The 16,009-nt window shown below is 31.8% G+C and overlaps 1 protein-coding gene across 1 annotated transcript; it reads right to left on the minus strand.

The window, feature by feature from the left end:
- Positions 1–3,312: 3,312 nt before the first annotated feature.
- On the minus strand, positions 3,313–16,007 carry LOC117344368 (proteasome activator complex subunit 3-like). Its single transcript, XM_033907117.1, has 10 exons — positions 15,839–16,007; positions 13,114–13,146; positions 12,635–12,697; positions 11,400–11,495; positions 10,629–10,683; positions 9,614–9,726; positions 8,996–9,064; positions 8,280–8,402; positions 7,291–7,377; positions 3,313–6,768 (listed from the first exon to the last, which is right to left on the minus strand). The coding sequence occupies exons 1-10, from the start codon at positions 15,881–15,883 to the stop codon at positions 6,688–6,690; spliced, it is 765 nt and encodes a 254-aa protein (XP_033763008.1). The 5' UTR covers positions 15,884–16,007; the 3' UTR covers positions 3,313–6,687.
- Positions 16,008–16,009: the final 2 nt, after the last annotated feature.

Consider the following 16,009-nt stretch of genomic DNA (forward strand, 5'->3'; position numbering starts at 1 on the left):
GTATGCAAATAAAGTGTACCGGTGACATCCGGGACCCGGTGATGTGACGTCATTAGATTATTGATGACGTCAATAACAATTGCAGCTTAGGTCAAAGTTCACCGTGTTAGCCAATCAAAATGCGTACAGAGTGTGGTATAAACAGATTGTTTATCAACAGCTGTAATGATTAACTGATGGTCTGAGAGTTGAATAACACGGGGTATTGTGGAAGAAAAGGGGTTACACCGTCATATATATGACAACTCTCGTGTATAAATGATCCAGTGGTTTGTATATTGTTGACCTTACGTTATCAGTATTCTGTTAAATTCCAAGATGGATGTGGATGTTAAGATTTTTCATTGAATGTTAACTTTGATGTTATTCCACACCAATATCTATAGCAGTGATAGTTTTCTGTGTAAATGTCGACAGTGAAAGCGGTGAATATGATAAGGGTGAAATTTGTTTTGGTGTTGACTCAAGAATAATGAATGTGTATAAGTGTATAATATTGTCTCAACACTCGACTCAGAGATGTTATTCTTTATACTCTCCTGTCAAGGGCTAGCAAATGTTAGTCCACATAAAAATATAATAATTATATGTGACATTTGATCATGTGATATCAATCTGTACAATATGGTAGCAATGGACAGGATGATCATCGACTTCTCCTGTCCATCGACTTCAAGTTAATCAGTCTTTAGAAATGGCCACTAAACCAAAACATTTTAACTTTGAGTATGTTTTATGTGACTGAAAGTTACAATAATTTCGTTATGTACATCTTGAATCAAGCTAATCATGACAAATCAAGGAAAATAATCCCCTGAATTTAATTTGTTGTGAAAATCTTCTTAATGAAATGTTCATGAGAGATGTAAGTTGTAATTTTTAGCTTTCCAGCCCAAAGGGCATGTGAGCTTATGGCGTGGTGCAGTGTCCGTTGTGTGTCTATCTGTTCGGCGTCAACTTTTCCTTTAAACAATTTCTTCTATATAACTATGAGGTACAGAGACTTGATATTGGTCCTGTGGCAAGTTGGGGTGAAGGGACTACCATGTTAGTTTAAATGAATGACCTTGACTTATATTTAAGTTAACAGGGGTCAAATATGCTAAAATCTTTCAACGACTTCTCAATACCGTTGCTCTAGAAGCAAGCGAGTGATGCAGGACCATTGGGCCTCTTATTTAATTCAGTTTGTAAAAGAAATGTTGAAAGAGGAAATGATTTAAGAAAAGATCAATTTTTAAAACTTTGCCGGATTCTTGGCATTTTTTGAGACATAACAAGTGGACTGTCAGGAACAACATCTCTGGGTATAGGTGGAGATTGATGTCTCGACTCAAAAGGTAAAATTTGTTGTTTTATGTTTTATGAAAGTGCCAAACAGTGTAAACAAATAATGAAAGAAAGATTGTTTAAACATAAAGAACATTTTTATGTTGATTTTATCTTGTTTTGTCTTGGAAGTTGTTTGCGTCATGCAATAAAATTGAAAATATGCAACTTTATACCTGTAGTTCAGTTTTGTTGTATCAGTAATTGTTTATACATTTCCCCAACAGTGTCACAGGTCACTGTGACCTACATTTGTTTTATCAGTAATTGTTTATACATCTCCCAACAGTGTCACAGGTCACTGTGACCTATATTTATTTTATCAGTAATTGTTTATACTTTTCCCAAACAGTGTCACAGGTCACTGTGACCTATATTTGTTTTATCAGTAATTGTTTATACATCTCCCAACTGTCACAGGTCACTGTGACCTATATTTGTTCTATCAGTAATTGCTTATACACTTCCTGAAAGTGTCACAGGTCACTGTGACCTATTTTGTTTATCTGTAATTGTTTATACATCTCCCAACAGTGTCGCAGGTCACTGTGACCTTTATCTGTTTTATCAGTAATTGTTCATACATTTCCTGACAATGACACAGGTTATCGTGACCTTTATCATTTCCCGACAATGACACAGGTCACCATGACCTTTATTTGTTTTGTCATTAATTGCTTATACTTTTCACCAACAGTGTCACAGGTCAATGTGACCTATATTTGTTCTATCAGTAATTGCTTATACATCTCCTGACCGTATCACAGGTCACTGTGACCTATATTTGTTCTATCAGTAATTGCTTATACACTTCCTGAAAGTGTCACAGGTCACTGTGACCTATTTTGTTTATCTGTAATTGCTTATACATTTCCCGACAATGACACAGGTCACCGTGACCTTTATTTGTTTGATCAGTAATTGTTTATACATTTCCCGACAATGACACAGGTCACTGCGACCTTTATTTATTCTATCAGTAATTGTTTATACACTTCCTGAAAGTGTTACAGGTCACTGTGACCTATATTTGTTCTATCAGTAATTGTTTATACTTTTCCCCAACAGTGTCACAGGTCACTGTGACCTTTATCTGTTTGATCAGTAATTGTTTATACACTTCCTGAAAGTGTCGCAGGTCACTGTGACCTATATTTGTTCTATCAGTAATTGTTTATACTTTTCCCCAACAGTGTCACAGGTCACTGTGACCTTTATCTGTTTGATCAGTAATTGCTTATACACTTCCTGAAAGTGTCACAGGTCACTGTGACCTATATTTGTTCTATCAGTAATTGCTTATACACTTCCTGAAAGTGTCGCAGGTCACTGTGACCTATTTTGTTTATCTGTAATTGTTTATACATTTCCCGACAATGACAGGTCACTGTGACCTTTATCTGTTTTATCTGCAATTGTTTATACATTTACCAACTGTCATGTAGGATCTTCAACACTCTACATTCTGACTGTTTAACTTTCTAAAAAAAGAAATGTTTCTAGACATTAATTAAGTTAAAACTGATATTTAACCAGCCTATAAATTCCTACTATGGTGCATGCGATTTAACAGAAGTAACTTTTATCAACTTTTGATGCTGTTGACATGTACCAATTGCAATTTGTTAAATTGTTTATAAATGCTGTTTTGCTCACAGGTGTCTATAGCACACAACAGGAGCAAGAAGAAAGCATCAGGACAATAAGACATGTACAGGTTTCTGTCAAACTGTGTTCTTTATCAGAACTTAACTGCTTTGCTTTTTTATTTTTAGTAACAGCTGACATTGACCTTGACCTCAGGAACTTTCTAAATCCCCTTTTGCACATCGCAGTGTAATGCCATGTTTAGTTTAAGAAAGTTTGGTGTACTGGATTTTGAGATAATCTATGGAAACCGAAGTACTGATGGATAGACAGACACTGTGATTACTGTAAGGCACCTGTCGTACAGGGCCCTGTATATACCAATATACACAATCATCAGGAGAACAGTAATTTTTATTTTCCATTACCTTACATACATGTACGCCATATAACACATTCAGCACTTTCTCAAACTTCAACCAGAGTCAGAATTGACCAATCAGAATGCAAACAAACTTTTCTGACCAATCAAAATAATGTTTTCATCTTTTTCTTAACAATTTAAGTTTTCTTCAATATCAATGCAAGTGAACACAAATGTATTGTATTATAAGTCAGTTTTACATATAATGAAAAATATCCCCTTTCATCAACAATTTTACAAAGAAATAATATGCCACAGATGTAGATCAAAGTGTGTAACATGTTCTCAAGAAAATCACCAAATCTAGAAATATATTTGTCTAAAACTACAATGAACTAGAATTACTTTAAATTCATTTTGATTTCAAAAGTCTCTAAACAATAGCATGAAGAGTAATTATGAAATCTTTTAAGAAAGCATCCACAAAAAATTAAACAATACTGATATTTAAACTAATAATAAGACATTGAATGAAATTGGATTTTCTTCCAAGCATAAATTTAAGGGTAAATTAGCTGCATGAGATAAGAATTTTTGCTCTCAAAGTATTTTTTTTTTTTTACAAATTGTATCCCTGGAAGTAGTCGAAACAGAATCTGACACTTAAAAATATTAACTTTCTACAGTATCGGATAAGATTGATGATGATGGCCTATCCTATGTCACAAACACCACTACCTTATTTACCAAATCAATGAATTTACAAAATATGTTTAATTTACATGTGGTATATGTACAATGCTATTAGAATACTTTGTAAAAACTTTAAGGTGTGTTAAAAAGATATTCTATCAGGTGTGGCTTGGGATACAGATCAGAAACAAATACAACGACTTAAAGTAACTTGAATCAGGTGGAATCTTTATCATTTAAAAGATAAAATGAAAAGTTTTTACAACATGAACAATGTTGAACTGTATTTTTTTTCAAAACTAAAACAGAATACCTACCAAATTTGTTACAATACTCAACAAGTTTTTCTTTAGTATTAGAATTCTGGAATTTTTTCACTTTTTTTTGTTGATGTAATAATTTCATTCTTCTGTCTTGTTAATGATATGTATGTACATAATTTAAATAAAAGTACATATTAATATAAATATAAGATTTTACAATTAAGTTATTTGCTAATAATGAAAATCTCTAAATTACCTGATACAGGTTTTTTTTTCAATCACAATTGTACAGTGGTAAAGACTATTCCTCTGATGAAATACAGTATCTTTTTCGTTTCTAGAAGACAGTTACACATTGTAATATAAGTTTTTATCGTACACAAAATCAGAGAATTACTTCTCAGAAGCACCATTTTCTGTTAACACAGCAATATATTGTATACAGCTATTATACCCATGGGAGAAGTTCTACTTGTTTGGAATTTTATATTTTTGTAACAACTATAAAAGACAAAATCTTTAGTTATTGAGAAGACTAGATATCCAAAAGAACCCTATATCCAAGATACCAGATATCCAAAATACTAGATATCCAAAAAAAACTAAATCCAAAAGATCCAAAATAATCATATATCCAATATACTAGATATCCAAAAAAAACCAGATATCAAAAACAATGTATAGATTAGTGGAACCTTGATAATGTAACAATAAAACAACAATGGATTACAGGGCACAAAGAAGAAGCACCACTCCATCTTCTACGCCTGATTGATACTGAGAATTATGAATTAGTGTCATATTAATAAGAATCAACTCCTTTCAGCAAATCTTGTATCAATTATCATTTTAGAAATCAAGATGTGATCAGTCACAGCATAAAATTTACTGTTGTGTATTTTTTTTTCATTTAATTTGTTTCTTTTCTTTATCTTTTTAAAATTCTGCGACTGATACATGCAGTGCATGAAGAATTTTATGGACAAGTGAAGAATTTAAAAAAAAAAATGGTCACAACATATGATACCCTCCTAGATCCTATGAGACTTTCTATTTCATACGAAAGAATGTATTGAAGGAATTTTCCTTTTTATGGTGACAACATGAACTTCTGTACAGCAGTTACAAGATAATTCACTGTATACACAAATTTCCACTATAATCATTGTATTGCAGAGTATATACATTGTATATTAAGGAAAATGATTCATAGACAATCACATCTTGTTCACAATATCAAAGATTGAGGAATTACGTTATGGAATGAAATTAAAACTTTAAAACTTCATTCTTTGTATAAGTAACTTGGTATGTGTAACACAGTCAACATTATACTACAGTAAGAACAAAAACATAATTGCGTATTCAAAAATGAAATCTCCAGAAGTAAGATTCTGAGTTTAACTCGTTATTGTGCATCTTTACTTACAAATTAACTATAGAAGAAAAGATGTTTGATTTGTTGTTCTTTTTATATACACTCTACCAGTGTTTGTAAATATTCTTTGACTCTAATACATGTAAAGATATTTGAATTCAAAAAAATTAATCCTAAGAATTTTGAAATTATAAAAATTACTGTTTTGTGTTCAAACTCAGGCCATTTAATTTATAAGTTCCAATAAATCTTGAGACCTACAAATCAAGATGAAGTGAAGAAATATCATATATAAATATCTGTGCATCAAATTTTAATATCTACAGAAAAGATACTTAAAGATACTTAATGGAAAAATTGACATTTTGATTTTGAATTTTTTTTCTTCGAGAAATTGGGTCCAAAATTTAAATCAAGTATACTTATTTTATATCATTCTTCTGCCAGGAATGAGATTTTTATAAGGCCAGGCGCCCTTACAGAGTCAAAAACCGTATGAAGATCGAGTAGACTATTTTTTTCCAAAGGTTGATATATGAATGCTGTCCAATAATTACAACGAAATGGGTAACATTTCTCTATTCTCAAAAATTATATCTGGTAAGAAAATATCTCGGTTAAATTCAGCCCAATACCATTTTGATTAATGACTAAATTCTTCATATCCTCAGATTCTCTCCTCTGCTGTAGTGTACATGTGACAAAACATTCAAACAGTTCAATCCAAAAGATTGAGACATCTCTTTCTCAATCAATGACTTTTACACCGAATGGTTAATCCATTAACAAATCAAGTTTGATTTTCAGAAAGATGAAACATTCTTATGGCCATACTTCTGAAGAATTTCTTTCACATTCCAGGACACAGAGAGCATGATAAATTTAGATGTATTTCCAAAATGATGTTATTTTCAGAACGACAGAATCATCTCACGTAGATAAAGTGATCTTCCACCACAGTTTGATCAGATGTTGGTACCTTACATCAAATTGAACTGTATTGTGATATCATATCCCGTCGAGAGATATCATGTCCAGCACGAAGTTTACACGTCAGATTCCTTAATGTTATCTTAGTACAAGCTTTGGGCATTTGCATTTCTTGGCTTCTTGATTTTGTCCATATTTTTCAACACAAGATCATGTAGACTAGCCTGAAAAATTATAATACTGTAATATTATATCAATTAAATAAACTTCCATTTTTTCTTCCTTTTTTGAAAAGAAGAAAATGGTCAGTACCAGAAAGTAAATTCTACTTCTAATCTACAGGAATAGTCTTGGTGTAACAGTTTTTTGTAAACAATGCAGAGTCGGAAACTTCATGTTCCTGAAAATGTTTTTGGTGGTCCTATCAGTACATGACAATTTACATTCAGTTTCCGCCCATTATGTTATACAAGATTTGAAATATCATGACATTTGGGCTATCCCAAAGTCATTAATACTGCCAAGAGACCATTCTAGTAATCCTTTTTATAAGAAATGAACCTCTACAAGAAAATGTTAAATACTCTTTTTACATATAAGATGATGAATGCAAGATAAACGTTATCATGCCTTAGATAGGTGAGCTAATAACATTAAAAGAAAATTTGATATTAAGTGAAACTTGACAATAAACTTCCTATTAACTTAATTTTCATCACATTGTCTCTCGTAGCACTACTACTCACATAGTGATTTCTCAGTTCACAGCAGATGAGACGGAGACTGATGAATCCCTTCTCATCCAGTTCCTTTACCGCTTGTCTATAGTCGCCCTGGGTGAAGGTAAAGGGAAAACAAATTATCAAGTAACAATTCATTTTCACTGTCAATAACTCCATGTCTTAAAACCATACCTGCCTTTCCTACTCCCTTCTTAATTTCTTTTAAACCTATTAAGAATTTTCAATAAAACACAGAAAGATAACAAAGAAATGTACTGTATTTTATCATATTGGAATCATAAATTTTATTAGATTTTACTATATAGATATTAAGTAGTAAACATAAATGACTGCCAAAGGCAGATAATCCTTTACAAGTGAACATTACATTACACCACTGCTAACAGATCATGGCTGGTTTTGTTTTTGCGGTCCAAACGGACGGACCAGTTGAACTTGTGTTGTTTGTTTATGAAATAAAGACGGACCTGGTGATTTTATATTGTTTTCAGACAAGCCTTGACAAAGACTCCCAAGGCCTGTATTAACATTTGCAGGTCTGTCAAGATATATGTTTGAAATATTACATTTAAAAACTGACCAACTGGTTTGTCCGCATAAATGAACAGGCCCTGTGTCTATTAAAGTTTTCAATGTTTGTAAGATAAAAGTTCCTATCAATCGTTTAGTAATAAGTAATTAAGATTTGTACCAGATAACCTTTTGTTTGGCTTTTCCCTCAACAAGTTTCGTTTCTCTGGGTGGTTCATTTGGTGTATTTTTCTCAAAGATTCTATCAAGTTTGTGAAAAATTACTATATATACAGTATATCTGACCTGCTTTCAGTTCTGACATTCTTTTTGATTAACTCTATTAAAATTTCACTGAATTATGCAAGAATTATATTCTTTGTGTGATACTTAAATAAAACAAGATCTTCTGACAGAGAAATAGAAATGAATACAGAGCATACAACACAATATACAAATTATCAACAGTGTTGGTGACTTACGATGTGTGGGTATTTGGCGACCTTTGACACCAGTTTGGCCCGTGTGATGAAGTAACGTGAGACTTGTTCTAAGTATGACGCAGCCTCACTCTCAACTTGTCTGGCTTCTCCCATCGTATCCTCCTGTTAACACAGATGTATGGTTGTAGTAATACAAGTTAGAAATAAATTTAGTCATTTCCTTCATAGATATTTAGTGTTTACCTGTTTATATATTTGAGTCCAAACACAAGCCCAATTTCAAAATGTTTGTTTTTTACCCTAAATCATCCAATCAGATATGCCAATATATTTTATGCAACAACAAAATATCTGCTATCTGTGAGTCTCATTTTCCCCTTAATTTTTCAATTTAATGCTAATATAATCCACATTTCTGTCTGGTGGCAAAAGGTCCCAAAATATCCAGGAAATAGACTGCAGATGTATACAAGTCAAAACAAACGAGTATTTTTGAAATCAATCTCCTGACACAAGGGATAATAGTTAACTATATTATACTTCTTTTCTTTTAAAAACATATAAAAAACACATGTACAGTACATGAAACAAAAACCCATCTGATGAAAGCAATTAATTTTCTTGCATTTAATAAATGTAGCTACCAATCTAATGAATGAAGAAGAAAAATTGAGTCTAGCCATTAAGTTTATCTTACCAGTCTAGACAGGATTCGATACAATCAGCATTATAATTCAACCATAATCATAACTTACCTGGATGGATACCCCAAAGTTGTTGCCATCTTCTATCTTAGGTATCAAGAATGCTATCCACATTTTTAACTGCAACAGAGCCAGAATTTGTTTGAGAAGAAAAATAGAAACTCTATAATACAGTGTCTTCATCCCTAAATAAAATTCATATAAAAAAGAATTTAACTCACTCCAGATAAATATGTTATCAAAGTTTACATTAAATTTATTCTAAATGAGCTAATTATAGGAATAATTCATCCTGCAACAAACAATGGTAGAATTCTACTGTACTGTATGTACGGTAGCCTGTAATGAGTGAAGGGGAACAACACATCAACTTTGACAGAAATGTAAGGGTTGGATTTATTGCTGAACAATTAAAATATTTATAAACGTTTTTACCAGGTAATGTTTTACTGAACTGAAACAGACATGGATTGACTTATTAGCAGACACGTTATTAAAACACTGCATATTGATTAATTTGTCAAATGTGACATATGTATATATATATATTTATAATCAAAAACAATTTCTTAATACAGTAGGATAATATATAATAATGAAAATGTTTATTAAAATTGATAATTAGTAACTTATATCAATGCAGATCACCAACTATCGTCAAAGCCTTACCAGATTTGCGTGGTCAATAAGTTCCCATATAAGGGGCTTCATCCTTTCTGACAATACTACAATTTTCTTATTACATGGAACCAAGCCATTAGGTAACACCATCACAGGCGTGCCTGAAACAGGAATATGTTACATTATCTCATCACAGGTGTGTCTGAAACAGGAATATGTTATATTATCTCATCACAGGTGTGTCTGAAACAGGAATATGTTACATTATCTCATCACAGGTGTGTCTGAAACAGGAATATGTTATATTATCTCATCACAGGTGTGTCTGAAACAGGAATATGTTACATTATCTCATCACAGGTGTGTCTGAAACAGGAATATGTTACATTATCTCAAACAATTCAAACACTGAATGTCACATTATCTCAAACAGTCCAAACACTGAATAAGTATTTCATTTAGTTATTCTGACATGTCATACCAATTTGTCAATTTTTAAATACAAGCTAGTAATATACATTCCAGGCATAGATCTGAATGCAACTGCAGACTTTGATACAGGCCTTCAAAGTTTAGGCTTACCAGAAAGTAAAGTAAGATCAGTTACTAATAAATCTGTCTTTATTTTAACTCTGTCGAACTTTTAGGATGGCATTGACGCTAGAATCAAAACATACCATTTTTTTTTCTCTCATTCAATCTATTTCCTTTCATAACCGAAATTAAGTAAACATTAGATAATATAATATAACATTATTTTGTTTTTCATTTTTATCATTTAAATGAGTTTTCATTCCATGTAAGATTATTTTAACGACTTCAGTTCATATTTTTGCCATGGAATACTCAAGAGATAACAAAATTAACGATAATTTTTATCACAAGCTCAGAAAAGTTATATTTTAGGTTGAAATGTTGGAAACAAAATGAAATGATGACACCCATTTTCAATTCATGACATAACATTATTGTTCATATCAATTTCTGACTTGCACAGCTAATGTAAACATTGGATAGCAAGTCGATTATGTTATAAACAGAATATCTAACTCTTTCAACTCACCTGAGATATTGTTTTCACTGTTTGTGTGATCTGCTTTGCGTTTCTTTGACTGTGGCTAAAGGGAAGATTATAAAAATGAAACTGGATTTAAAAGAAATTGTAATTTAGATAAGTTGATAAATTCCCTTAAGAATCATTGAAGCAGCAGAACATTTTAACATTAATGTAAGTTATCCACCACTTTTTTCAAGTATATTTTTTTTAAATTAATACAATATTTCATCGATCTTGCAAATATGAAAAAGATTAATGCATGCTTTTACAATGGTAAGACAGGGAATTTGAGAAAGAGTGCCTTCCAATAATTCACATTTCAGACTAATAAATCTAGGGGTTTTCAATATTTGGTTGTTCTTAAAACTTAAGGTTTTAAATATCATTTGAAATATCAGTATTAAATAAGTACATATCTTCAAACAATTTCGAAAACACAAGTTTTATTGATGCACATATACATATTGTTTTGGTATCAATAATTGGGGATTTCCTGTATGTAGTTCAATGCCATTCTAAAAAAGTATTTTACAAGATTGTTGTATACCTGTTTTAAAAAAACCTTTAGCTATACAGTCAACCCTGTCTATAGAGACCACTCAAGGGAACAGAGAAAATTGGCCTGTGTAGGCAGCTGGCCTTTATTCAGAGTTTCATGTATAATGAATTGTGCTACATTTGGAACCATAGTAGGTGGACTTTATAGGTAATTCTATATAATATTACATTGACCTTGAATGTTTCTATGAACTTGACCTTCTATGAATAAATCATTACCTCTCCAGAGTCATTGTCGTTGTTAAATAATACAGGATCGGGCACAGGAACATTTAGGTCACAATGCATATCTGAAACTTTGGACAAGCACATCGTCTGAAAAAGAACCAACAAATGCATTTTGAAAGAATTCATTGTTAAGGATTGAATCTTGATTTGGCCGATTTCATGGGGTCATGAATTGAGTTGCTCTTGAGACAAATTCATTAAATTTGTCTCAAGAGCAACTCAATTCATGACCCCATGAAATCGGCCAAATCAAGATTCAATCCTTATATTTCAATTGTTTTTTTTTTTTCGAATAAAAAAGTTGGTCTAGATATTAATGTCTCGAAGCATGTGTAAGTCCAAATGCGGAAAAGCCCGAGGAGTTCCGGATTGTGCATGTCTTAGTCAATCGAGTAAAATAGTCCGCAATTTTAGGATTTAAAAAAGCATTATTTTGTCAAAATAGAAGAATTTAGCATATCTGGTCTTTCATAAAATACAAGAATACATTATAAATTTGATAATTTTAATAATTATTCCATGTTTATAACAGCAATGTAGAAAAAGTGAAATCGTTCCGCGGAAGGATTTTAACCATGTATTCATACGCACTGATGAGTGTTAATCTGGTCAAATTCATGAGCAAATGAAACAGATTAAGTTTGGTAGTTTCATTGAGTCCAACTTGAGTAGAAATTGAAATATTACATAATGAGAACTCAGAACACAACCTTAAAATACAGCTCATTAGTGGCAGATTTTAACGACTTTGGACAACATCACTGATCCCCATATCACATTGACATATCCAACAGTCTGTCATTTCCCAGGTTTCAGTCTTCTGAATCTGATCTGCTAATAGTCTCTTATTGGTTTATTAGAATTTCCTGTACACTTACATTTATTTCATATTTTAGCATGGTGTTTGAAATTTCTTAACAATTTTAATATACCCATTGGTTGAATGAATGAACAGAGCAGGGGAGATCGTGATTGGAATCGGTTATCTTTCACAAATACAAGTCTTACTACACAGTCATTACATGGTAAAATTACCTCTTAATATGAACCAGTTTAGTTGATATTAATTACAATCATTCTGAGCTTTTTCAGATAATAAAAAGCTATAAATTTTAAACATTAAAATTTATTTGTTTGATGTCTTATTTTGCAACTCAACTTTCAATTCTGGCATCGGTTACTATTTTCATTTCATTTTTCAATTAAATTCCAACAAACATACAAACCTGAAACAATTCTTCAAGCTCTATGATTTTATTTGGGAAGACATCTTGAACCAGGTGGTCTCCCTGTGAAATGTAACAGATTTCAATATTAATGAGTTTTTATGACATATACATTCATATGAAATCATCATTCAATGTGTGCAGTGATAATACTCTGGTAAAGTGGGATTTTTATCCTTAAAAGTCCGTTTGCACTGGATTAATGTACAAATTTTATCTGTAAAACAGTTCTTTTGATTGAATTCACTCTTTTCAACACAGCTTTATATTTCGATATTAATAAATAATTAATAATTAATGAAAATACATATTTGAATACAGTGCAACAACAGTATAAATCATGAAAATAAACACAAATTACTCCGGTACAATTCATCAATATATACAGTGTATCTATATACCTGGTAATGGAAAACATATTATGAGACAATGTAAGTTCAAATAGTGATGATCCTAAAAATTGATATATATATACTTACATCTGTTTTGAATTTTTCTTTAAAGTCTGAAACCTGCAAACATAAAACAATTTGATAAAGATGGATGTTGTAGCTATGCAATGTTTAGTTATCTAGGTTTTTTGAAGTGTTTAGGACACTCCGGAAATACCCAATAACTGAAAAGAGCTAGTGGCGATGATAGAAATTTGTTTTGTATTATAAGACTGTCCTAATACAATAAACCTTTCTTCATTTTTGAGCACATTCCAAGTGATAATTATTGATTATAAATTCTGACGATTCCTTAATCTTAATTCTATATTATATATTGAAGAACAATTCAAAGAACTTATGTGTAATTAATTATCTTCCAGTACAGCTCCATTAACATATAATGCAGTATGTTTTGTTAACACTCACTACATGCCCACACTAAGTGGAAGCCAGATTATCTATTTCATATTTTTTCTATATTTATTATGTAACAGGAGAGGAGAAAATTGTAGCAGCCAGACCGGGGTTCGAACCTGAAACCCTCCAAACTCTAGACAGACACTCTACCACTAAGCTACCTGGTCGCCGATGATCGACACAGTCCAGTTCCTTTTTTCAAGTCTTGGCAAGCTGCAGCATATATATGTTTACATGGTTGTGTCAAGTACATTGGATTGCATATGTAAATGGCTTCCAGTAGACCCTTGAAGGTGATGCTTTTAACTTCTCACAATCATACTTAATTCTTGGAATTGAAAGGGTCAACTTGATGCCCTGACGGAATACATGTACACTCCACATAACTAAAGTTGATTGTGACTTATTCATAACGAAAATAGTTTAATTCGGAACACTATGCAGATAATAACTAAACTTTCAATGTTTTTCGAAAATATTCAATCAGCCCTATTGGTGTCTTTGAATTGAATATGCATATTGGAAAAAAGGGAATATGAATAAAAGTGTACAAGGAAATTGCAAGTGAATTTGAAGGACTAAAGTGGCGACAGATGCTGATTCTATCAGGTTTGCTATTTATTGCAAGATTTAGCGAATATAGTATTTCAGATATTTATGCACTATTGCATTTCTACAATTATGTTCATGTTTTAGTCAGTTTATTTCTATTCTTATAAGACTTGTCTATAGTTTCTGTAAATTGAAAATAGGCAGTCAGTAGCGTTTTTTTTCTTCTTTATTATTTAACTTACACAAAACACCAATAAATATCAGTAATATAGTTGTCATTGCAATGTTATCGTTTTACTACATGACACACAGACATTGAAAAACATCATTAAACTTAATTGAAAATGTTAAGTGGGACGACAAGTGATAATTCCATTCGGACAAGTGAATATAAATGTTACTTGTCCAAAAGGACAATTATTAAGTGCAGAAAAAAGTTAATGTCGACCCCTGGGACCTGTATTAACACCTACAGATTTGTCAAGTTTCATGCTAAACAGTCTGAAATGCTATATTTTAAAATTGGAAGTGCACATAAAACAAAGGAACCTCCTAGCAAGAACATGTTTTAAGTTTTTACATTAAATTATCAAACTCAGAGATATTAGTGTCACACATTCAAATGTGTAAGAAAACTAAGAGATATGATACTTTCACCTAATTATGAGCATCAGCTGAATTCGCCACTTAGAGTGGGTCCCGGGGGTACGTAATTTCGTACACTTTCTGTATGTATCTAAATATATTTCCATCAAAAAATGAAATTAATTTCAAATCAAGAAAGAATACCTCACATGGTTAGATATGCAAATGCTTTGTAACATACAAGTGTGTAACCTGATGTGCGCACACGTAACACTCGGAGCTGTTGTTAACTTGTGCTTATTTCTGGGTTTGAAGACGATCAGGAACGTAATTTCACACACCTATCTAACTTCTTTAATTTTGTTGGTAAAAATAGTTTTCAGACAATTTGTAGACAAACAACATCCTTAACTTAGATATTAAGCTCAATTAATGGCATGATTAATATAGTCTTTAAAAGTCAAAATAATTTAAAATTGGAAAGTGTGAATTTGCCACCATTTTTGCTTCGAATAATGACCATTCCCTACGAAGGTAATGTAAGCAAGGCAACGAAAATGGTGGGGGGTGTCTGCAGGTCAACGCTGTTATTGGTTATACTTTATTGGATTTGTATGGACTATTCAGTTTTGATTATAATCTGTTAAAATTATATTTTCTTTTAATAGTTGCATATTCATATCCCAATTAACAACTGGGATTATTTTAAATAAAAGATTTAATCATCCGGTATCTATTTTATTGGAAGAGAGTTGTATCAGTTAAATTTTGGTATAAAAACGAACTTAATTTGAAAAGATGTATTTAAAATGGCAAAAGCTTATAGACAACACGAACAAAAAGCACAGTCCTCGACCACTTGGGGGAAAAAACGTCAGGTGTGCGAAATTACGTACAGTATAGTGGTATACCCTTGCTCTAGTCTAAGGATAATTTGAGAACAAGCATGTAATCAAATTGTGATTTTTTCCCCCGTGTAAACTGTAATAACTAATATCCCTGTTCTTATATATTTGCAAAAGTTTTCAATAGCAGTAAAGAATTCAGCGATCAAAATCAACATCGACCAACTTCTGTCTCTTGTCATGAGCTGGTGATCCGTGACTGATGTCAAAATCATAAAGGCCGGTAGAAGGGCCCAGTGAAATGCAGTACACATGTTCATAATCATATATTTGTTTCTGTCTTACTATTTTGAACAGATTTCATTTGTTACCTTTTCCAAAAGTAGTGCTCTTTCTTTCTGTAGTTCTTTTGGCATTTTGTTGATTTTGTTTTTAAGTTTTGTCAAAAAATGTTCACGTTCAAATGCGATTTCTTTTTACACTTCTCTAACAGATGCGCCAATTTTTTTAACAACGGGAAGTCAGCATGTTTGTCGACCTTC

The sequence above is a fragment of the Pecten maximus genome, chromosome 15 (genome assembly GCF_902652985.1).
Source record: "Pecten maximus chromosome 15, xPecMax1.1, whole genome shotgun sequence".
NCBI lineage: Eukaryota > Metazoa > Mollusca > Bivalvia > Pectinida > Pectinidae > Pecten > Pecten maximus.